The following is a 23,679-nucleotide window of genomic DNA, read 5'->3' as shown; positions in this document are numbered from 1 at the left end:
TATAAATTCATCAGGGCCAGGACTGTCTCTCTTCATGTGCATGTGTAGCCCGCAGATACATATCCTGATGTTAGAGCCGGACAACAAAAGAGATTTATTAGCTCACTGGTGGGGTCTTCTCTGCTTCCCCAACTTGATGCAGTGTCACTTTATGGTAGAAGCCCCAGGTGAGCTCAGGGCTCCATTCCGCTAGGCACAGAACATACCTCAGGGAGAGACAGTCCCTCCCTCCAAAGGACACCTTACAGCTTTTTTCCTAATGGATGGACATTATTCAAGAGCAGTTTTTTTCTCCCTCAAGCTTTATTTCTCCTCTGACAATTTTGTCGAGAGTTATTTGCTGTTCAAAATTTTGGGCTGGGTCATTTCAGCAACGTGGTTCTTGTTCCATCAGCTGTTTGCAAGCATTCAAAGTCTGTGGGGCGTTGCTTTAGTTTTTGATTGGCTGTATTGGTTGCTTGGGTCCTCTTTGCCCTCCCTAATTGCATGAGGGTGATTCTAAGGGCATTATCCTCATTTGCACTTAAGGCCCCTTTACACCAATGTCTGGCAGTACGAAAGGATTTCCGCCCATTTTGAAACCCCTTTACGCCGCCACGGCCATGTAAAGAGACCTTAGGGTAAATGAGACTTGGGCTTATTTCAGTCTGAATGGTAAAGGCCCAATCCTGCAAATCCTTGCTCTCTCTTGAGTATTCCTTACTCCTGTGGGTGTGTCATTGGACTACTGGTGGGAGAAAGGGTTTAACAGGATCGGGGCCCAGTTGTTAAAATGACCATCAGGCATGCTACAGTCTTTATGGCCTTGTAACGGGGGAGGCCTGCCAACCATAGTCCCAAAGGAGGCACGCACCTGAGCAGGGTTTTGGCTGATTCCCCTATACAGAGCAGCAGGAAGCTGCAAAGACTGGGGCTAGCTCAGACCAGAGTAGGCTCCGGTAGTGAAATCTGGGATTTGGGAGTGAGTTTACATGCATGTGAGACTGATCTGTTGTGAGTTTAGCTCTGGGGCTGACAGAGGGAGAGATTGATGGCAGGATGTTGCAGGCACGCCCGGAGGTCGTTTGCGCTCTGACAGATCTGGTTCTTGGTTGTCCAGCAGCCGTTTGCACCAGTGCAAAGAGTGTGCAAAATAAACACAACAGCATGGCGGTGTTTTACACCCCAGCTTTGCATTGGTGCAAATGGCTGCACAAGCTGCAGGGCAATGGAGAATCAAGCCCTTTAATCTTCCCTGACCCAGGCTTTTCAATCCAATAAGAAGCCAATCCTCTGAACGCTCTTCCGTTTCCATTTGCCGTGCCCTCTGCTGAAGTGCACAGTGCAATAAGATGCAGCCTGCCACGGATCAGGTGGCCTTATCAGCAGATAAGGGCAGGCAGCGCTCCCATTTGTCAGCAGCAAAAGGAATAGAGAATCCGTCCAGCAAAGGACGCCTCTTTAGTCGACATTGTTAATGACAGCTAATTTAGAGGCAGGGCGGGTGGGGAGGATGGGGGAAGCGGTCACAAGTGCAGTGACCCTCCAGATCTGACAGGCGATGTGGAAAAACGCGCGGACAAGGTCATTAGGACAGTGGGGATGCAGCGGTGGTGAAGGCTTTACCAGCTGAGGGCTGTATCTGATGTGTTGGGACACCGGAAGAGACAACCCTGGTGTGTTTAAAGTATCCAAATGTTCAGCATGTCTCTGAGAAAAGAGCAGTGCCTGCAGGAAGAAAGGGACTGGTGTGCGTACTGGCCCTCCCATGCTCCTTGGAAAGAAGGGGCAAGCTGCTATTATTATTGATATGAAATATCCTAGTACTTAGCTCTGCAACTGAGATTGGGGAACCGTGACGCTAGGTGCTGTACAAACATATAGTAAGGGGAGTTATTCTGGAGTAGCTATTCCTGATTAACTTTGGCTGCTTGATTCCCTGTGTGGAGGCTCGAGTCAGGAATCAGAGTTCCTTATTCCAAATTAGTTTAATCCACTTCCAAAGTGAATTAGTTTAATCCATTTTGGAAGCGGATTAAGCTATTTTGGAATAAGGGACCTTTTATTCCAGAATAAGAGTATCCATGCAAGAAGTTAATCAGGAATAACTATTCCGCTTTAAACTCGCACCTTACCTTAATCTGAATTAATTTCTCAATGTAGACAAGAAGAGACAGTCCTTGCCCTAGAGCTTCCACCCTGAACTGGCAAGGCAGGCAACTGACCCAGTGAGTAGGCCAGTACAGGTAGAAGACCTGGGTTCCATCCTGGCTCTGCCATTAAGACGCTGGATGACCAGGAAGACAAATCATAGGAACTGTCAGATGGGATCGGATCTGAGGTTCACCTCTTCCAGGATCCTGGCTCTGACAGCTACCAGCTTCAGCCCTGCTAATGCATACACACTGCACTATGCTGACCTTCTGACTCAGGCTTGAGCTGCATCCACACTGCAAAATGATAGGGATTGGACCCGAGTCCCAGTAGGACTTGGGCTCTGACCCACACCACAGGCACGGTCCTCAGACGCAGGTCCTAAGTGCTTGCTGACCTGAGTCAGACTGATCTGTGAGTGGACGGAAGTGGAGCTTGGGCTCAAACCTGAGTCAGAGCCCAGGCTTTGTGTGTAGTGTAGACACAGCCTATTAGTTAGACCCTGTCTAAAGCATAAGGTTTCCCTGCTGTGTGTCTCACTTGCCCCCTTCTTCCTTTTTTTCCCTGGACCCTAAGATCTTTGGGAACGGTGAGCATGTATGTACAGCGCCATGGGGAGATTTGGGACTTGTGTTCCTAAATCCCTTAGGCATCGTAGAATGCATGTGTTAGTTTAATACAAATAAAGGATGAAGACAGGGAGCCTTGTCCTCATTTTACTAATGGAGAATTAAGGTACAACGAGATTAAGTAGCTATTTTAGGGAGTCTGTGGCAGAGACAGGAATGGAACCCATGTACCTGATACCCAAACCGATACCTTAACCCCATGGCCGGCCTTCCTCTCTGTTTCTCCACCCATTGAGATTAATGCACCGACCCCCTTCTCTTCGCTGCAGCATGCGGGCTACAGAGTGGCGCACTGGGGCACTCCTGACACCTTGCCCCTTAGCATGTGAATTGGTGGCTGGTGCAATGGTGGATTTAATAAGGGCCAGAGCAGTGAGTGGTTAACGAAGCAAAGGGGGAAGGAGCCAGCATTGGCTGTGGCCTTGGGAGGAGCTGGGATGCTGTGTGAGAGAACCCACTATATGTGTGCCAGAAGCACAGAAGACCCGTAGTGACCGTCAAGGGAAGGCAGAGTACAATGGCAGGGAGTTATGTGCAGTGGGCTCTAGATGGTACCTCTGTGTCATGCAGTAGCGAGAGGTGCCAGTTTGGTGCCAAAGGGAGAGGGCTTGATTCTCCAGGGACTCACACACCTGTCATGCAAAGTGTCATGCCCAGATCAGAATGGGCAGCATTTCCTGCTCACTTTTGCACTGGTATAGATTGACAGCGCGAGGTTCAAGGCAACAGAGAATCAGGCCCAGAATTTGCGATGCCTTTGAGACGGGATCACAGAAACCTACAGGCCTGATTCTGTTTGTCTGGTGCATTGTGCAGTGGTTTACACCCATGCGAATTGCATGTAAAACGCTACCATTTGGGTTTGGGAGCATTTCCCACTCCCTTTGCACAAGAGCAAATAATTACACAAAAAAGGCCATGACACCCACTGTAAGGCCTTGTCATACTGGTGTGATGAGGCGTGCCCCGGTGATCTTTACCCACTTGCACTAGTTTAAATGATTGGACAAGGCGCAGGGCAGTGGAGAATTGGGTCTGCAGTTCTTATTGTCATTGGAGCCTCGGGGCCTGATTCTCAATGACTCCGAGGCCCATTTTCCTAATCTGGCCTTAGGCCTGCCAGAGTCGGGTAAAGGGGCCTTAGCAGAACTGCGAATCAGCCCCCTTGGCTTTAGTTCCGCAGCTTCCAGTGAAGCGTGCGCTTTGAGCTACAGCAGCCCGTGCCAAAGAGATCTCTCCTGCTCAAAAATCAGCCTTAAAAGCCAGACAGATGGTGGCTCTGTTGGGGATTTTGCTAAAATGTATTTTCCCTTGATTCTGCAATATGTAACTTCCAACCACGATAATCATCCTTGCACTTCGGTAGCATCCGCCTTGGAGGATATGAATCGGTTAGGCCCCACAAGGGCCTAGAGGAGGAGGGGGAGGCTCAGTATTATCCTACCCATTGTCCAGTTAGGGAAACTGAGGCATAAAGAGGGCAAGTCCTTGCCTTGTGATTTGCTTTCCCTCTCTGTCTCACTCCATTCCCCTTTCTCTATGCCTCTCTCACTCCTCCTTTTCTCTACCTCCCTTTTATCTTTGTCTCTTGCACGCTCTCTCTCCCCTTTTCCCCTCTCTCTTTCTCATGGTTAATGACCAAAATGGTTCCAACTCCTTCCCAGTCTTCTGCTCCCACCACTCCAGCTGCATATCCCTTTAAATCTTCCGTAACGCCTCGCTCGGTAGCCTACCCATTGCTTGTGATATGCAACCTTTGTGCCCCTTTCTGTCCATGCTAGCAGCATGGCTGGCCCAGTCAGGAGATCCATGACCCACATAAACCACATGGATCCAAAGTCTTTCCACCCCCCTTCAGATCCAGATTGGATGCCTTTCTGGACGAGACGCATTAGTCAAACACAAGTCACTGGGCTCAGTCCGGGGGAAACTGGATGGAGCTCAGCGGCCTTTGTGAGGCAGCAGGTCAGGCTGCAGGATCTATCTATGAGTCTATGAATCTCTTGCCTTCTCCCTGCAGGTGACCTTCACCAAGCGGAAGTTCGGTTTGATGAAGAAAGCCTACGAGCTGAGCGTCCTGTGCGACTGCGAGATCGCCCTGATCATCTTCAACCACTCAAACAAGCTGTTCCAGTACGCCAGCACGGACATGGACAAGGTGCTTCTCAAATACACCGAGTACAATGAGCCACACGAGAGCCGGACCAATGCAGACATAATCGAGGTGAGACCTGGCCTTCCCTTCTCCCCACCCTCAATGAGGCTAGAGTCGGAGGCCCTGTTTGTAACTCCAGGGTTGCCAAATCCGGAGTCGCTGCAGATTTGCTAGAATGGCGAGCCTCGCCGTGTTTGATGTCTCCCTTAAAAGTCCCAGCTCCTGAAGGCGTGTGATGGTGGGGGAATCTTAACTTTTGTTTAAAAAAAGGAGGACGTGTCTAGCCCTGGAGATTGCAGAGCAAACCTGGGAAATGTGGCCACTAAAGATTCAGAAATGAGAAGGCGAGTGAAAGGATCCCAACTTTATTTATTTCTTTAAAATCTCCTGATTTTAAAGCCAGTCTCATGGTTCCTTAGACCCGACTCATGATTTTGGAATGCTTGGGGCTGGTGCTTCTGTAACTCCAGTGTTGCCAGCTCTCGCAGGTGTACCATTGTCTCGCACTGTGTGGTGTTTCTCTTAAAGCACCAGCTGCTGGAGTCATGGGATGATGTGGAAATGTAAGCTTTTTTTTTTTTTTTTTTTTTTAAGTAAGTTTCTAGCCCTGCCTGTGGAGAAAAGCTGGAAAATGTGGTGTGAGTGAACCCTGAAGGCTCAAAACCAAATTGCAAATAAAAAGAAGCCCAAATTTATTGTCTTTTATAAATCTCATTATTTTTGAAGCCAAACTCATGATTTCTTGGGTCTGACTCCTGGGTCGTGAATGATAAGGAGGGGCAGTATGTCACTCCAGCTAATTACGCGCCAATTAACTCGAGTTAACCAACCCCATTGGAAAATACTAATGTAGACACTCTGCAAACGTTTGTATTTACCAGCCCTTCCCATGTGTTCAGGGGGTATTTCTTTACCTTCTTTCTCCAAACCACGAGGGGCGGCCACGGCTGTGGATGGGACATTGGAGGGGAGGAATTCTCTCTCTCCGGTGCTTAGCTGGCTGGTTCTTGCTCCCATGCTCAGGGTCTAACTGATCGCCATCTGTGGGGTGGGAAGGGAATTTTCCCCCGGGTCAGATTGGCAGGGATATTGGGTTTTTTAACCTTCCTCTGCAGTGTGTGAATGCAGGATTATCTGGGTCTATCTCAATCAGGGGCCTCGGGCCCTGGTGCACCTCGGTCCCTCCTGTTCTCTGCCTGTGGCTCATTCAAGTCCAGTCTCCTGTGGGCTGTGATACTTCGGTTGTTGGGTTTGGTGTGTGGGTGCTGGGCAGTGTTTTGTGGGCTGTGCTGCAAGCCATTCAGACTCGATGATCTGGTTGTCCCTTCTGACCTTTAAACACCATGACTTGATGTATTTTGCCCTTGCAAATGAAAGGCAAGTGAAGGGAAATGTGGGATTGCCCCAGAGGAGAGTGGGCATCAGTTGTTGCCTCATGGGACTGCCACTATCATGACTGAGCTATGGATGGTTGCCTCTTAACGTGAGCTGTACCCTAGTCTACTGCGTGGCTTCTTCCATGAGCAATGCATGACTGAGGGGCTCTTGGTTCTGGATGGAAGGAGGCCATGGAGCAGAGTATCTTGACCTTGAGATAAAGCTCTAAATTGCAAATAGGATCGAGGGGATGATGGAAACCAGGATCCCTACCCCCACACAATCCCTGCTCCTCTGTGTAATCGCCTTGATCTCAATGGGAGTATTTACACGAGGAGGAAAGCTTGCTGGAGCAGATTTCATGAAAGGAGCATGTATTCGCCGCACTCAGGGAGTCCTTCATACGATTAGGTGTTGTGCACTGAGATATAGGTGCACAGGATAGGTGCCTGGGGGAGATGGCTGGATTGATGTAGGAGATCACTAGCATTCCCTTTCACCTCTAGGCCAGCTGCTAACATCCAATCCAGGACGAACACTCGGACACGTTTGGTTGCTGCTTGGTGGGTCTCGGTCCAGTTTCCAGTGGGCAAGTGGTCACTGAGACACATCAGCCATTACATTAATTAGCTGCCTTCTGGGCATTTTCAACACAAGGGCCAAGGAGTGTATGGGCGATAGACACTGAGCTCCCATCTCTGCCCTCATGAGGATCCAGCCGAATTAGGAATGAGGCACAGTAGTTGGGCTAGAATTTTGGAAGCACTCCGGGACAAATTTCCAAGGGGTCAGCCTCCACCATGGGGGTTGGATTTTCCAAAGAGCTCGGCTCCCATTTTAGGCACCTAAAAAAGTGGCAGGGTTTGCACAAGGGTGTAGCACATTGGATAAGTGTTGGGTGCTGGGCTCTTCTGGAAGTTTGGCCATCAGTGTCACAGTGGGAGCTGCTGTGTGCAGAAGTCTCTTGCAAATCATAGAATCATAGAATATCAGGGTTGGACAGGACCTCAGGAGGTCATCTAGTCCCACCCCCTGCTCGTGGGCTGCTTCTTCCAGTGCCTAGATGGATGCTGAGCAGAGCTGGTTGTTTGTTTTTTTGTTTTTTGATTCAGTGAAAGCTTTTCAGTGGAAAAAAATGCAACCAGTTCTGCTCGTTGCATTTTTTCCAATGAAAAACTCATCAAAAACCAGGGGGGTTTTAATCAAAAACAAAATTTTCCACACAAAAAAAGATGTTTGTTGACAAAAATATTTGGATTTTTGTCAAAAAAGAAACAGATTTTTTTAAAAGCCACGTATTTGTGCACTCTTTTTTCATGAAAATATTTGGGTTTTCGTTGAAAACCGGGGGGGTGGGGGGTGGGGGGAACGGTCACAACCCTAAAATTTTCAGGGCAGAAAATTTTTCAACAAAAAGAGACTTTTTGTTATGTTTTGTCAGCATTTTTCACCAAGATGGTGGGGAAGAGTTGTTTCCCAGCCAGCTTTGAAGCTGGACTCTTCTAAAAATCTAGACCCAGTTGTGGGTGTTGAAAAAAACCAGACGTAGGGGTGTGTTTGAGCGCTAGCCTGTGTCCACATTCCAGGGTGACTGTATTGGCAGCTGATGAGTTGTGCTCACTTGCGGTTTGATAGATGACCTTTCTGCGTCATTTCCCACTGCAGAGTTAGCTCGAGTGATCTACACTTGAGTGATTCCTCTTGTGTGAGCCGAGCTCGGGTGAGGACTGCCACATTGTGAAATAACCCTCAAGTTGCTGTGTCCACACTGGCATTGCACTCGCTCGTGTGGTGCTAGGACTTCTGGGGACACATCCTGGGGTCCTTTGTGCTGCAGGAAGCTGAGCTGCTCTGTGAATTTTTTCCCAGGGAATTGTGGGAGACCCTGTCTGTCCTTTAGGGACGCACGGGGGGAATTGTGGGAAAGCACTCCGTGCTGCTGTCTTGTGTCCACACTACCGAGCGGTCGTGTTAGCAGCCGATGAGTTGCGCTCACTCAGGTTTTGGCCTGTACATCCCTCTCCGGCCAGACTGCTTGAATGAATCGCATCGCTGCACTGGAGTGATAGGGTTTTGCGTGTGGATGGGGTTGGGGCAACCCTGGGGTTACAACTCGAGGTAACTCCTCAGTGAAGATGGCCGTGTTTGTGCAGAACTTCCACTGACGCAGCCAGAACTGAGAATCGTCTCCACCTCTCAGCTGTCGATCCAGCTCCCTTCCCCCAGCAGCGAATTCACAAGCACAAAAGCATCAGCGAGACAGGCGCCATGTTCCTAAGAGCGGAGAGAGCTGTGATTAGAGCCCTGCGTTTGTCACTGTTGATGACGAAGCTGCATGTGGACAACTCCCTCTGCATCCGGGCAAATTTAGACAAATGAATGGGCTGGCTGGGTAATTATTGCCATTATGGGCGGACGTAAATTAACACACGCAGAGCACACAGAGCCTCTAGTCATTCAGTTTGTCTGCTAGAGGCGGCCTGGATGCAAAGGACCCTTGAAAGGAGCAGCACAACCACTGCGCAGGCAGAATGATGGTGCTGGGACCTCACGCAGCAGCAAGGTTTAACCTCTTCAGACCGCTGCTAGAGAAATCCTCTCCCCCCTGCTGTTCTGGCCATGTCATGTCTACTTTTCAATCCTTGTGGTGCGATCTGGCAGCCTCCCTCATCTCTCTGAGGCTTTGATTTCATGGGGGCAGTGGGGGCGACTGGAATCCTCCCAAATCTTGCTTCTTTTCTTTTCTTTTCTTTTCTTTTCTTTTCTTTTCTTTTCTTTTCTTTTCTTTTCTCTTTCAAATATATGCCTCATTGCTTTTGGAGAGCAAGCTTTGAACTAAGAAGCTTTCCACCTCTTTGTTCAGCTGATAAAATCCTGGAGCCCGATTCTCATTGAGGCTGTGTCTACATTCGGAGCACTTTACCGGTATTGCAATACCAGTCTGCTAGAGCGGCAAAGCGCTCCTAGAGTGGACGCAGCTGTCCGGGCAAAGCTGTGCTCTGTACCCGCATAGCAAAGCCGCTCTCCTACGAGCGAAGCAAGCTGAAGTGTTGCCATTAGAACTTCATCTTGTGCCAGCAAAGCTCTGTCGGTCAGAAACCACCCCCCTCCACCCACCCTGACTGATACAGCTATGCCACCAGAAGTCTGTCATGTAGACTTGGGGTGTAACTACACTGGAAACTTCAAAGCGCTGCCTGCCTACACTAGGGCTTTAAAGCTCTCAGACTTGCTGCACTCAGGGGGATGATTTTTCACCCCCCTGGGCCAGCAAGTTGGAGCGCTATCAAATGTGAGTGTAGACAAACCCATGGTCTCTCTCACAGTTTTTGTACTGGTATAACTACGGTTGTTAGGGGTGTGATGTTTTTGCCGATATACAGTACAACCCTTAGTGTGGGTGCAGCTATGTGGGTATAATATTGTCCTATCCCAATATAACTTGTTCTCCTTCTGTACAGGCATAGCTACACCAGTGTGAGAACCTTACATTGCTAGATCTGCATCCATACTAGGGAGCTGCACCACTTTAACTCTACCGGGGTAGTTAGAGTGGTGTCTACACACACAACCTGTAGCGCTCGGAATTCACTTGGGCGACAAGGGATGATGCCGTTTGGTCTTTCTTATGGGACCTGTTTGCGTGACAGCCCCTTTACACCACTTTGGCAGTATAGAGAAGTGTTGACGTGAGAGTAATTTATGCCCACTCCCGTAGAGGTGTGAGGGGGACTGAGTGTAAATGAGAACCTTGTCCCTTGGGTAGTTGCATCTACACTTGCTGCAAAGTCAGTGAAAAAGTCTGCCCTCCTGATCTGATGGGGTTTCACCCCCGCTTTGCGCTGGTGTAGATGACCATACAAGGTCCTGAGCGAGCTTAGATCCAGGCCCACAATGGCTCTGATACTCCTCTCATTGGCACTGGTGTAAATCCTCTGTGACTCAAGTCGGTGGAATTACCCTGGTGCCAGTGAGCTCAGAATTAATCCCCCTGCCTGGGCGGAATAACTGCCCCCACCCAAGAAATGTAGCCATTTGCTCCCACGTGAGTGGAGCTGTGTGAAGTCCCTTCTTTGCTAGTCTATAAAACATCCTCGCCAGCCTTCTCCATGGTGCTATTTCCGCATAGCTCGCACCATTCGACAGATTTGTCTTGGCCTAAAAATATCATAAACATTTTGGGCAGCATTCTCCTCTCCTTATGGTCCAAGATCCAAACACTTGAAATCCAGCGAGTTTCGTCAGTCAGTCCCTGGCACTCGGGGAAATGCTTTGTTTGCATCAAATAAATAGATGGATCTGCATCCAAAACTGAAATAAGAAAAAAATGAATCGGGAGAGGAAAAATACTAGTTGATGGGCAAGAAAACTGATGTTCTGGGCTCTGCAATCTGCCAGTGGGGCCAAACACACTGGATTCTCCCCTACCCAACCACCCAGCAGAGGAAGACCCCATATGGATGGGCTTTTAAACCTCTTTTTTAACCCTTCCTGCCCCAGACTGCTACCCCAGCACAATTTAGAGCAGCCTCGAGGCTGTGCTAAGATTTTTCCCAGCTTCCCCCAGCCCTAAAAGGCTGTGCAGGCAGCCAGGGATAGCCAGCACTCAGAGGCACTTAAGACATGCTCCCTTTCCCTTAGCCACAATCCATGCACTGAGTGACAGGAAGTTGCATCTTTAGGAGCTGGAGACGACTCCCACTGATGCCAGCGATCTACGCTGATTTGCTCCAGCTGAGGACCTGGCTCAGGGGAGCAGGTTCCATTGACCCTTCCTAGGCAGTAACAGCCAGAAATTGCAGCAGGGTCCTTGTCGTGGTTTGGAAGCTGCTTTGGGCGCCTGGTGCAATTCCCTGTCTGCTGCCCTCCACCCTGAACAGCATCTTAACGAGGTTCATCATATGACTGAGCTTCCAGCGTGCACGGAACGCAGAGTCTCCTTTGGAGCCCTGAGGACAGAGAGTTTTTAATTTGCTACCTGAGCTGATTGTTTTTTCGCTTTGCCAACGAGACAAGCCCATATATAAATCTCTGTTAAGGTGTTTCCTATCGAGAAGGGATTAGACGGCTCATCCCCATGGAGCAGCAGCAAGTGGCTTGTTTTTTTAATGTCAGGCATTGGCTCGCAGAGCAGCTGGGGACCTTTTGCTTTAAGATGTGGCGAGCCAGAGGCTAAGCTGGTGTCACCTGGTTGCAAGGGAGTTCCATCAGTTTGCACCAGCTGAGGGATCGGGACCCCTGATATAAGGATGTGTCGCTGGACTCTCTACACAGCTTCCCTCCCTCCCCTGCAAATTCAAGCCAATGGGGATTCCTTGCCTCCTGTTCAGAAGAGACAGCATGGCTCAGTGGTTAGTGTGTTGGACAGGAAGACCTGGGTTCTATTCACAACCACACCACTGGCCTGCTAGGTGACCTTGGGCAAGTCACTTTGCCGTCTCTCTCTGTGTCCCCTCCCATCCTTTGTCCTGTCCATTTAGCTTGTCTGATCTTCGGGGCAGGGATTTTCTCTGGCTGTATGCAACGCACAGTGGGGCCCTGATTTCGGTTGGTGCCTGTAAGAGATATTAATGCCACTCCGGGATACAATATCTTTTAGTATCATTGACACTGCTGCTACCCTATCAGAGAGGTCTCCTTTGCATTAAATGTGACCTTGTCCTCAGATGCAAAGCTCTATCCCAAATGGACTTGCTTTCCTGCCTCTCCCTTCTGGCCTATGTGTCTCTAGTCCCGGATGGAGCATCGGCTCTGATCTGCATTAACGAACCCTTGGTAAGCACTTTTAGCGAGAAGTCCAAGTGGTAGAAAATCTGGTCTGCAGGCAGATTGGGATGTGCAGGGTGGGAGCCAGGAGGAGGTGATGGCATTGGTCTCTGAGGGGGGAGGCAGCTGTTTATTCTGTGCAAGGAGACAAGCTGCTGGCTGGGGAAGCAGGGAGGGTTGGTGTTAGCTGGAGAAGTGTCAATTTAGCCTGGTATCAGCTGCAGGAAGGGTGCTGAGAATCAGCCAAGTGTGAACGTGTGTGTGTATGTAGGCAAGTGTGTGAATGTGAGCGTGTGTGTGTGTGTGTGTGAGGAACAGGATGTGTGTGTGTGTGAATGTAAATATGTGTGTTTGAGTACAAGAGCAAGCGTGTATATGTGTATACACCAATATGCATGTGTGAACGAACGTGTGTGTAGTGGGTATATGCATGTGTGAGCGTGGCCATGTGAGTGCATGTGATCATGTGTTTGTGTGTGTGTGTGTGTGTGTGAATGTGAGCTTGAGCATAGGTGTGTGATTTCATGTGTGCACATACGTGTGGGGTAGAGAGATCTAAAGGCTGCTCTATCTTACCTGTGGGGGCCAGGCAGGACCCTAAAAGATGGGGAGCACAAAGATGGCTTAAAACTGGCCTCTCTTTATCCTGGACATGAGTACAGGAACAGAGGCCCAGATACGGAAATCAGTGGGAGTTAGGTGCCTAAATACCTTTGAGCTTCTGGGCTAGCGTAACTGCGAATCTGACCCCCCTTCTTCCCAACCTTTGGTATGTTGTAGATCCAAGAAATTGCCTTGACTTGTCATATGATTTGCAGTGAGAAGCCCCCATCCTCTTTTATTTCCCTGCATGTAAACGCCAGCAGCCAGATGGGTCTGGAGCTAGATCGCCAGTGTCCTGGTTGCACAAACCAGAAAGGATGGCAAGTGACTCTGTGCTCTCCATGGGTGATTTGCAGAGAGCGAAGCACGTTTTCTTTTCATAGAATCATAGGGTTGGAAGGGACCTCAGGAGATCATCTAGTCCAACCCCCTGCTCAAAGCAGGCCCAATCCCCAATTTCTGGTCCAGATCCCTAAACGGCCCCTCAAGGATTAAACTCACATCCCTGGGTTTAGCAGACCAGTACTCAAACCAATGAGCTATCCCTCCCTGCTTTTCTCTGACGATGGAAGGGAGACCCAAGAAGCAATGTCCTGGTCTCCTTGCTGAGTGCAGGGCAAACAGAAGGCTCATGAAGAATAAATGCCCCTTGCTAGACCCCGGGATAATGGTACTGACCTCCTATGTGAAATGCTTGGAGATCTATTGATGAAAAGTGCTAGATGAGAGCTTGGGATTATTATTACAGGAGAAATTTGCAGAGAGCCTGAAATAACTGCTGCCCCATTCATTTCAGTGGGCGCTGACTCAGATGGTAGCGCTCACCCATGGAGTGTCAGCAGTGAGAACTATCTCACAGATCATGAAAACATGGAAGAAAGGAGAAGTGTCCTATTATAAAGCTGTCCACCAGCATTTCTCAAAATGAGAGACGGGGTGGCAGATGTATAAAGGAAGCTGTGCAGGCTGCTATCAGCACATGGCAGGGTTTTGATGGGGCTGATCAGTTTCATTTTCCTGATTGGGGCAAGGAGAGGAGGGTGGCAGCTTAGTTTTCAAAGGTTTCCAAACACTGATAAGGTGCTGCCAGCTCATGATATTGTCTCGAGTCTTGCACGTGGTTCTCTTAAAGCCCCAGCTCCTGGAATCCTGTGATGACTGAGAATCTCAGTTTTCATTTTTTTAAAAAACAAGTTCCTAGCCCTTATGGTTGTGGAGAAATGCTTGAAAACAGGGCATCCGAAAGCACAGAAATCAGATGGAAAATAAACGCAAAGAAACAAACATATAACGCTAAAGTCAATCTTATGATTTTAAAGCCAATCTCAAGAGTTTGCGGGGGCCTGCATCATGATGTTTGAATGTAAGTAATACTGCAGGTTCTAGTGGATAATCAGAGAGAGGGCGGGAGAGAGTGAGGCATGAGTCACACAGTTTGGAGAGGGCTAGATCTGGCCCAGTTTAAGAGGGCTGCTTGAACTCCAGCTGCCATTAGGACCCGTCTCGGATGAAATGCCCTGCAGAGAAATGTTGCAAGCGTTAGTGAAAATGGCAGCGCCTGTCAGCAGAGGATTTTAGCTGCATGGCCCCCGTGGCTCTTTCTGGCCCTGGCAAAGTTCTGGCTGTTCCAAGCTTTTAAGTCTGAGGAAAATCTCTCTGAGTGCAAAGGGGGGTTTCCTTAATCGAGCGAGGGACAGATGAGTCTCCTAGACAGGCACGCTGGCAGCCACGTGATGGTTAAAGTTGAGATCACGCCGGCTTTGCTCCTTGCTGTCGCTTCTCATTTCCTCACTGCCTGCCTGATGTGCCAGTTTCTGGTAAGCGACTTGGACGGGAGCACGGCTGACAGGGGACTGGACGCTCTGAATCCATTTAAAGTCACACAGCATTCTTCCCTTCCCTTCCCGCGTACAGAAGCCCTATCTGGGGCCTGGTTTTTCTCCCTTCCGGCCATTCTTGTGCTGCCCATGGCGGCTCTTTACGCTGGTTTTAAATGATAATGCAATTTGCAGGGGATGGCAAATCCGGCATACAAGGGTGAAGATGGTAAGTTCTGATCAAGATGCAAACTTTTCCAGCGTTTGGGGTTGTTTCAATTACAGCCTTTAAAGGAAGTTGACCCCCATCCTGAGTGAGCATCCTTTGCTCTCACATGCCCTGAATTTCCCTCTGGCTCTTGAGTTAGAGAGCTGTTCTTTAAAAGCAAAGCAGGTTGGGAATCTCTTCCTGGGTATAAAATAAGAGAGCTGCCATCTGTGAAAGGGAAGGGCATCTGTGGTAGGCCACACTGAAGGGACAAACCAATGGACATAGCAGTGATGGCTCCTCAGCCAGGATGGGCAGGGAGGGTGTCCATAGCCTCGGTTTTGCCAGGAATGGGCGACAGGGAATGGATCACTTGAGGATCACCTGTTCTGTTCATTCCCCCTGAGGCACTTGGCATTGGTCATTGTCAGAAGACGGGACACTGGGCTAGATGAACATTTGGTCTGACCCAGTGTGGCCGATCTTATGTTCTTATCAATGGAACTAAGGCTGGTTGAAAACTGGGAATTCTTTTCCACTAAAAATTTTGAACGAACGGAATGGTTTTTTTCCCTCCTGTTTGAAAATGTTCCAATTTTTCGATGGAACTAAAAAGTGAAAAATTTTGTCTTAAATCCATTTGCGACCCACCTTTGCTCTTCTGACTGCTCCAGCTGTTGATCGAATGGGACCTGGATTCGGCCTTTTGTCCTTTGAATGCAGTTCAGAGCTCTGAGATCCAGAGGCCAAAGCCTTGCTCTGAGCATGCGGCCCACCGTGGTTGCTGTCTCTGCTCCAGCTGGTGGCACTTTCAATCCATCAGAGCAGCGTGTCATCTGAGCCTGGAAAGAACCAGCCTTGCTCTTGAACAAATCGTGGTCTCCCCCTTCCTCCTCCTCCGAACAAGCTGCCCAAAGGCCAGAAAGGGCCGTGATGGAGATTAGCAAGTGCTAAAGAATCTGCAACCTACGTGACACATGGCGTTGTTGTTTTCCACAGAAGTGCGCTGTGCTTCCCCACTGCAGATGGATTCCCTGCCCCAGAATGCTCAGTCTAAGATGAGAGCCAGCAGAGGAGGGCTGGGAGAGCAGTGTATGATCATGTAATTATTTAGGAGGCTTACGTGTTTGTAATCAACCAGTAGAGAGAAATGGGAGGTGGTGTGATCCAAGGGATACAGCACTGGACTGTGCTGGGAGTCAGGAGACTTGGGTTCTAATCCCAGCTCTGCCCCTGACCTGCTGTGTGACCTTGGGCAAATGACTTACTCCCTGTGCCTCAGTTTCCCCTCCCCTCCTGTAAGCACTGCAGCGCTCTCATGCTGTCTTAACACAGAGCTCAGGGCAACGGGGGTCCAAATCTTGGTTGCAGGTGCTACTGGAATACAAAAAAATAATATCAAGAGCTGCTCTTAAAAGGGGCAGAAGGGATGGTTGTTGTTGTTTTTTTCCCAGAAATGGAGCTGAATTTCCCCCAACTCCATTTTCTTTGTTGACATTTTGATGAAAAAATGTCCTTGAAACGTCACAATTCAAAACATTTGGACCAGCCCGACTAAGTAGCCGTGGTTAGCGGCGGGCTGGCTGCTGGTAAATGCAGTGCTGGCCAGCGGTGGGAAGTGGGAACTAGTTTCGTGGGGAACCTCGGGCTAGATCCTCAGCTGGTGTAAACTGGTGCAGCTCCCTTGACTGCAGGTATTTTATAATTAATGGAGTACGGTACTTTCTGTAAAATCACCTGTTCTCAGTGCCAGCCAACACCTGGTCCCCAGAGACAGCCCGCTTGTGAGGGTGGAATGTTCCCCACTTGGCCAAAGGTATTTGCTGTTTTTCCAGTGAATCTGAGCCATGCTAAACTCTGTACCTGCCATGTGTGGTGTGTCCATCAAATTAACCAGACAGCTATTCGAACAGGAAGGGCCTGTTTTTCCTCCTCTGGCTGAATCTTGTGAAAAACCAAGACCTGCTGAAGAGCTAAAGATGCTTTTAACGAAAAATGGCATTTAGTCGAAACCCCCCTTTTTGCCTCTGAATCACCGTTTTGATGGACATTTTCAGCCAGCCCTGGTTGGTAGGTAATACCTGGCCCAGCACAAGACAAACCCTGCTTTTAATTATCTTACAGGAGCCCTAGATCTGTCATTTCAATCCTAGCCTAAATTTACAGTACCGTATCGTGTTAGGTATGCCAGACAGTCAGGCCCTGATCCAAAGTGCTTTGAAGTCAGTGTGGGAGGATATCCATTGACTTCAGTGGGCTTTGGATGGGACCCTATGTACCTTTTGCTGGAGAGGCTTTTAAGCACTCACACAGAACGTCTTTGAGGGCAGACTTAAAGGAGATTTCGTCTGAACATTGTTCTCCCTTTGCACTTCCATCTGCGGCTTTGTTCTATATCCAGACGGCAAATATATATGTGGGTTGGGGCAGAGCTAGGGTAGTTGAAAAGGTTCAGCCCAGGTATTCATTATGGGAAATGCCAGCCAGGGTTGAATTCACCTCTTTGAAAGTTACGTGGAGCCTTCTTTGATCTTCCGTTTCACCCACTCACGTGGGAGGCAATTAATGTAACCTCATTGCCAAAGGAAACCACCTGCCCACTGCTTCCCCCCCGCCCCCAAGCATTTTCTTGCTCGAGATTTCAGAGCAATGGGACAGGGAGATATACGCTGTGAGAGACCTGTAGTTGCTGCTGATCGTGAAAACCCCGTTCGGCTCAGCCACTGGCCTGGACCAGTCAATGCATGGCTCTGTGCCTCAGTTTCCCTATCTGTAAAATGGGGATAATGCTACTGCTTTCCTTTGTCAAGCACCCTGAGACCTCCTGATGACCAGCACTAGATAAGAGATAGGGATTATTGTTATTTGAAATGCTTTGTGAAATTTTGGTTTGGAGTGGGGTTCCCCCCCCCCCCTTTCTACTCCCAGCTCCCATTTTTGTTGTTTGCTTTTTCCATTTCACCACCGAAAAGGGAGAGGAGTGAGGAGAAAGGTTAGAACAAAAACCAGAGAAAACAACTAAATTTGTCATTGCTGGGAAAATTGAAAATTTCAGGAAAAATTCCGATTCTCAAACAAGGATGAGTTTTTTCTACCAAAAACCAAACCAAAAATTATTTAGATTTTTTTTTTACCAGTTCTAAAGAAAAATACTGTGAAAGTCTTTACTTTGTTAAAACTTGATCCCTTGGTTCTTTTTCAAGGTGTGTGTGTGTGAGGAGGGTGGGAGCCGGAGGTCTTGGCCAATCCTTGGCCGTGGTTGTGAACCCGTCCAAGCCATCTCTCTCCATCAGGCCACCCACACAGCTGTGCTGGGTGTAGCTAGGGTTCTGCCGGTACCAGGTTCCTTCCAAATTGCTGCCACGTCCCATCTGCTCTGGGAAGTCACTTCCATTTGTGATTGGGTCGCCAAGCGAACCAGCATGCCAAGCGCAGCTGCTGAGAAACGCGATTGTTGTTGTTGGAGCTGGGTTTATTTTTAGCCTTTCCTGTGCTGGTGGCCTTACCAGCTGGCTTGCTTCTCTCTCCAGGCAGGAAACCACTGGGTTCTTTCATCGTGACCTTTAAACCTGCCCTTTTGCACCACTTCCCAGTGGGAGTCTCTGACACACACACCCACCCCCTGGCAGACCCTTCACCCCGACCCAGACAAAGGCCTTCAGATAAACCCCTGAGAAACCAAGCCTTTAGCTCTTGCCCTGGCTCCGACCTGAACGCTGATATCTGGGGCCTTTGAGGACCCTAGTAGTCTGCATAGGTGTAGGGAACGGCCAGATTTTATTGCAGGACTGGGGCTTAAGAACATAAGAATGGCCATATGGATGGTGCTGTACACACACATCGTGAGGGGTTGTCTGCATGTAGTTTGTCTACATGCAGAAATTAACCGGAATAGCTATTGCAAAATAGCTCTTTTGCAATAGGTATTCTGGAATACACTCTTATTCTGGAATAAGGGTGTTCATATGTGGAGTTATTCTGGAACAGTTTATGCACTTTAAATTCACACCCTTTCTTAAATCTGAAATAATTTTCAAGTGTAGACAAGCTCTTAAACTGATTTAATTAAACTGGTATAAACCCTTTGTGGAGGCTCTTATTTTGCTTCAAGAGCAGTTTGTTTCATCTGATCTTTTTTGATTTAACTTTAACCCTAAACTAAACCCAAATAAACCTGGTGTAATCCGGAAGAAGAGCAGACTTTTGTGCCAATTTAACACCGCGCCTCAAGCTAAACCAGTGGAAATCTGTATGTAGACAAGCCTTTAGAGACAGTCCTTGCCCCAAAGATCTTACATTGTAAATAGACAAGACAGACACAGGATGTGACAGGAAAGAGAAAAGGAGAGTGATGCTACAGAGCGAGGTTTAGAACTCAGGTCTAGACATCAGACTCCCTGTTGCCTGTACCTTGTATGTTTAACTGTTCCAGGCGTATCTGCCCATATATATATACAGTTGTGCTGCAGTATAGATGCAGTAGATACTCTGAATTGTTAGGTGCCAGATTGCATTTGAAGTTGCTAAATTGAGTAAGCAGATGCCTTGAATGGGCTTTCTTTGTGGAGGAGCATTTCCAGCCATCTCTGGCTCAGAGAATCCGGAGTGTGGCGTTGGAGACCGCATTGCCTCATTTGCAACCCGTAAAACGGCATGAAGTTGTTCAGCTTTCATTGGTGTGAGTGACTCAAGCAGGCCCGGCTCTTCCCTCTGAATTACTCCTGAACCCCTATGCTAGGGGGTGCTGTGCTGCAGGGAGCAGCGTGGGAGGGGCAGTGGACCGTGCTTTCCTCTCTGAGTCAGTGCTGACGCAAATACCCCAGCGCGGAGGCTGGTGCTACAGGAAGCAGGTTGAGCAGCTCAGTAGGAGGCGCTGTTCTCTTGGGAGAAGCATCCAGCACAAGCGCATGCGATTGGAGATATTTGTCTTTTAGACACAGTGTACAAACGAGGTCCACATCACACCTGGTTGTTCTAACAACATAAGAGGGCAGACCAAAGCCCAGTGTCGTGTCTTACAACAGTGCCCAGGGCCAGATGTTTCAGAGGGAACGGAACAAGGGAAATTATTGAGTGATCCATCCTCTGTCATCAAGTCCCAGCATCTGGCAGTCAGAGGTTTAGGGACACCCAGAGCACGGGGTTGCGTCCCCTGACCATCTTGGCTACAGTTCATGGAGGATAGGCCCAACAATGACCAGATCTAATTATTTTTTTGAACCCAGTTATACTTTTGGCCTTCACCACGATGGAACTCAACAGAGTTAAGTTGAGATTCTGAACTGAGTTACGCAGATGTAACTTTAAGCTATGAAATTAGGATCCCAGTCACTGTTCGGATCCTGTCGCAGCAGTACTGGGGTATTTGGATTTGGGAGGTTTGGGCTTTGATATGCTCAGCAGTGCTGAGTAGGGTTGCCAAACATCCAGGATTGTCCTAGAGTCTCCAGGAGTTAAAGATTAATCTTTAATTAAAGACAATGTCATGTGATGAAACCTCCAGGAAGTCATCCAGCCAAAGCTGGTAACCCTAATGCCAAGGCATTGGGATCTGAAGCTTATGACAGGCCCTGTTTCACGAGCAATAACTGATGCAGCAGACAGTTAGAGTTGTAGGAAAGAGATCTTTATTGAATGTGCAGAGAGGCCTGTTACATACTGAAAGGCCTGTGTTTGTCTGGTAGCAGCCTGGAGATCAGGTTGCACTCCAGAGCCGCTAGACGTCACATCAGACTAGCTCCCTCCTGAAACCCGACTCACTTTCTTCAGTTCCACGTCCACACCTCAGACTCAAGGCCCTGTCCCTGTTTTTAATATTGTTGTTGGGCCAAGCCCAAGGAGCCTTCTCCTGTCTTGCAAAGGTGATGCTGAGATGTTGTAGCTCGGGCAATACAAGATCATACGAGCGCTGCAAAATGTGTTACATTTTGAAAATGACGGCGTATATTAGTGTGTGCATGGGTTGTATGTGTGTACATTGCGGGAAAGAGAGAAGAAAGTACGTTACAGCCCTTTAATGTTCAAAATAATAATAACTTAATAATTCATTATTATAAAACTGATGGCAACCAGGCAATAGTCAGCTAGTGGGTGCGTCCCTCCATTCATATGCAATCTGTAACAAGCTAGATACTACGGTGAAGAGCAGGGTATAAAAGCAGAATGGAACAGGCAACAACGCACAGTGACAAGCCATGGTGCACACTTGTGCAATAATTAACTAGTCGATGCATTCCTGGCTCATGGATCACCCTACAATAACAAACCAGCATGCCCCCTAAGATTTGAAGTAAGTTAGCAAGGAAACTGAGTTCACTTTCATTCAGCCAAGGGATTAGAGATGACTGAAATTTTTATGCACAAAAAAAGGTTTGTGTGTGTGTGTGCGTGCATGCATGCACACTTTTTGGCAACTTATCTTGCCACGAAAAATGTATGACTGAAAATTTCTGCCTTTTTTGGCTAAATTTTCCATCTTTTATAATCGAAATTGTTAGCAGAATGGTGTGCTTACTTGAAAACCCAAACAGTTTTGAAAATGATTTCAATTAAAACATTGGTAACAAATACTGCTTTTTAAAAATTTTTGGTGAAAGAGCGGGTTCATTTCAAACACAACAAAACAGAAGCAGCTTCAAAATGTGTCATAAAATTGGTTTTCCCATTATTTTGACCAGCGGCATACAATAAGAGAAAACGTTACATCATATCATTAAATAAAAATAGAATACCTAGCTCTTATATAACACCTTTTCATCAGTAGATCTCAAGCACTTAAAAATATTATTATTTCTTGCAGTAGCACCTATGAGCTCCAGAAATGGACCAGAACCCCAATGTTAGGGTGCTGTACAAACTCCGTAACAAAAAGCCAGTCCCTGCCCCAAGGACCTTAGAATCTTAAGTGAGAGATACATCCACCGTCGCTGCGTCAATTCCATTATAAACCCATATTTCCCAGCGCTCACAGTGTAGGTAAGGAATCTCTTTGAGATAAAATTTGGCCTAGTAGCAGCAGATATGTTTATCTGTGTTTGGGAAGATGAGAGGCGAATTGTCAAGGCATTTTTTTTTCTCTTTCAAGTTTGGCATGAAAAGAGATCAAGACTTCCAGGAAATTATGTTGCTTTGACTTTAAAAAAAAAAACCCCAAAACTGGCAAGTGCTGGTTCCATAATAATGCCTAATTGCTTCTGGTATTTTGAAAATAAAATGATTAAATGTGCGTATGTAATGCAATCTGTAAATTGGCTACTGAACACGAGACAGGAACTTTTTGTACGAACTCTCCGAAGGATTCTTACTGTCTGCATGCAGAGCCTCCACATGGAATGCCTGTGTTTCCAATTAATGGGACTTCCTTAAGAGTACAAAGATGGTCTTGCAGTTAAGGAGCTGCCATCAAACTCCAGATTCAGTTCCTGGCTCTGCTACAGACTCCTTGGCTTGCATTCTCTCCCCGGCTAAGGGCTTGTCCACCCTAGATAGTTTTAGGTCATGTTTACACTAGGAGTGTTTACCAGCATACTGCACCAGCAAAGCGATCCTAGTGGGGAAGCAGCTTCTCTCTGCAAAGTTACATTCTACTGGTATAGCTTGTTAACCCCACACATGAAACAAGCTCTGCTCGTAAAAGCACATCTTTGCCGGTATAACCGAGGGTATCTCTACCCCACAGAGGCATACCTATGGCACTGCAGCTGTAGCTTCGTAGCGTGGATGCTTCCTACATCGATGGAAGGGGTTTCCCCATCAATGCAGTTACTCCACCTCTCCGAGGGGCGGTAGCTAGGTCGAGGGAAGAATTTTTCCATGTCTGCACGGGGGGGTTAGGTCAACCTAACTAGATTGCGCAGGGTGCAACATTTGACGACGTAGCTAGGTCAGTCTCATTTTAAGTGTAGACTATTGGCTGAGTCTACAGCGTGGGTTTCTGCTGTCTCCGTTCTGTCAGTCAAGGATCGCGCCTCTTCACACCCCTGACAGCCATTGCTAGTGTAAACAAAACCGCACTGCTTTAACTATGCTGGTGTAGTTAAAGTGATACAGTGGCTGCCATTATATTGGCACAAAGGTGTTTATACTGGTGTAGCTATAGGTGTGCCGACACTATGGAGATTATACCGGCCAAGCTACATCACCGTAGGTGTGGCTTTGTCTACATGATAGGGACTATAACGGCATAGCTACAGCTCCATAGTGTAGACACAGCCTACGCCCACAGAAGGGGTTTTCCCATCAGTACAGGAACACCATCTCCCTGGGTGACCGTAGCTAGGTTGATAGAACCTCTCTTCCACTGACCTAGATGCCTCTACACTGGGAACTAGATTGGCACAGCTATGGTGGTTGGGTGCCCTGAGCAGTGTAGCTATGTCGACCTAAATTTGAAATGTAGACCAGGTCTAAGTCACCTTTACAGCAGTAGAACTGTTCACACTAGGGCCTTTACTTGTGTCTATTTGAGTAAACTAAATCACCCTCTTAACTGAAATCGTTTTATCGGTAACACTCTTAAGTGTAACCCAGGCCTGCAATTGCTCTTGCATGGAAATACGTCCCATTTTCAGGCCCCGTTAGACTAGCAGAGTAATGTAAAAAGACCCTTAGTGTAAATGAGAATCAGACCAAGGTGGCTAAGCCACAAAGTTCAGCTCCAGATTTCAAACACTGCAAAGATCAGAGTTCGGTCAGGTTAGCTCATATCTGCATTTCCTCTGGGTGCAACGTTCTTCTTTGAGATCGGCTCTAACTGGGTCATTTGGGTCCAGATTTTGAATGCCCCAAAGGCCAGGTTGGCACAGAATCAGGTCTTCCCTTGTTTTGTGAGGTGCCTAGCAATTTGGGGGCATTTGGTAAATAACAGGTAAGACAATGACAAAGAGAGAGCTGCTAAATATACCGGGACAGATTCTGATCTCACCTGGGTGTGAATCCAGAGTGACTCCACTCCCCTGCAGTTGTGTTGCTTCGGATTTATATCACTGTAAG

General features: G+C 48.0%; 1 protein-coding gene across 9 annotated transcripts in view; it reads left to right on the top strand.

Annotated features, from left to right (window-relative positions):
- MEF2D (myocyte enhancer factor 2D) overlaps positions 1–23,679 on the top strand; it is a 176,623-nt gene that overhangs the window by 111,034 nt on the left and 41,910 nt on the right. For all 9 annotated transcript variants that reach the window (XM_073323282.1, XM_073323281.1, XM_078850524.1 and 6 more), the window contains one exon: positions 4,783–4,986. In XM_073323282.1, coding sequence (XP_073179383.1) covers positions 4,783–4,986 — 204 coding nt within the window. The remainder of the gene's footprint in view (positions 1–4,782; positions 4,987–23,679) is intronic.

The sequence above is a fragment of the Lepidochelys kempii genome, chromosome 24, assembly GCF_965140285.1.
Source record: "Lepidochelys kempii isolate rLepKem1 chromosome 24, rLepKem1.hap1, whole genome shotgun sequence".
Classification (NCBI taxonomy): domain Eukaryota; kingdom Metazoa; phylum Chordata; order Testudines; family Cheloniidae; genus Lepidochelys; species Lepidochelys kempii.
Note: the sequence above shows the minus strand (reverse complement) of the source record. Positions and strands in the feature narration are given on the sequence as shown.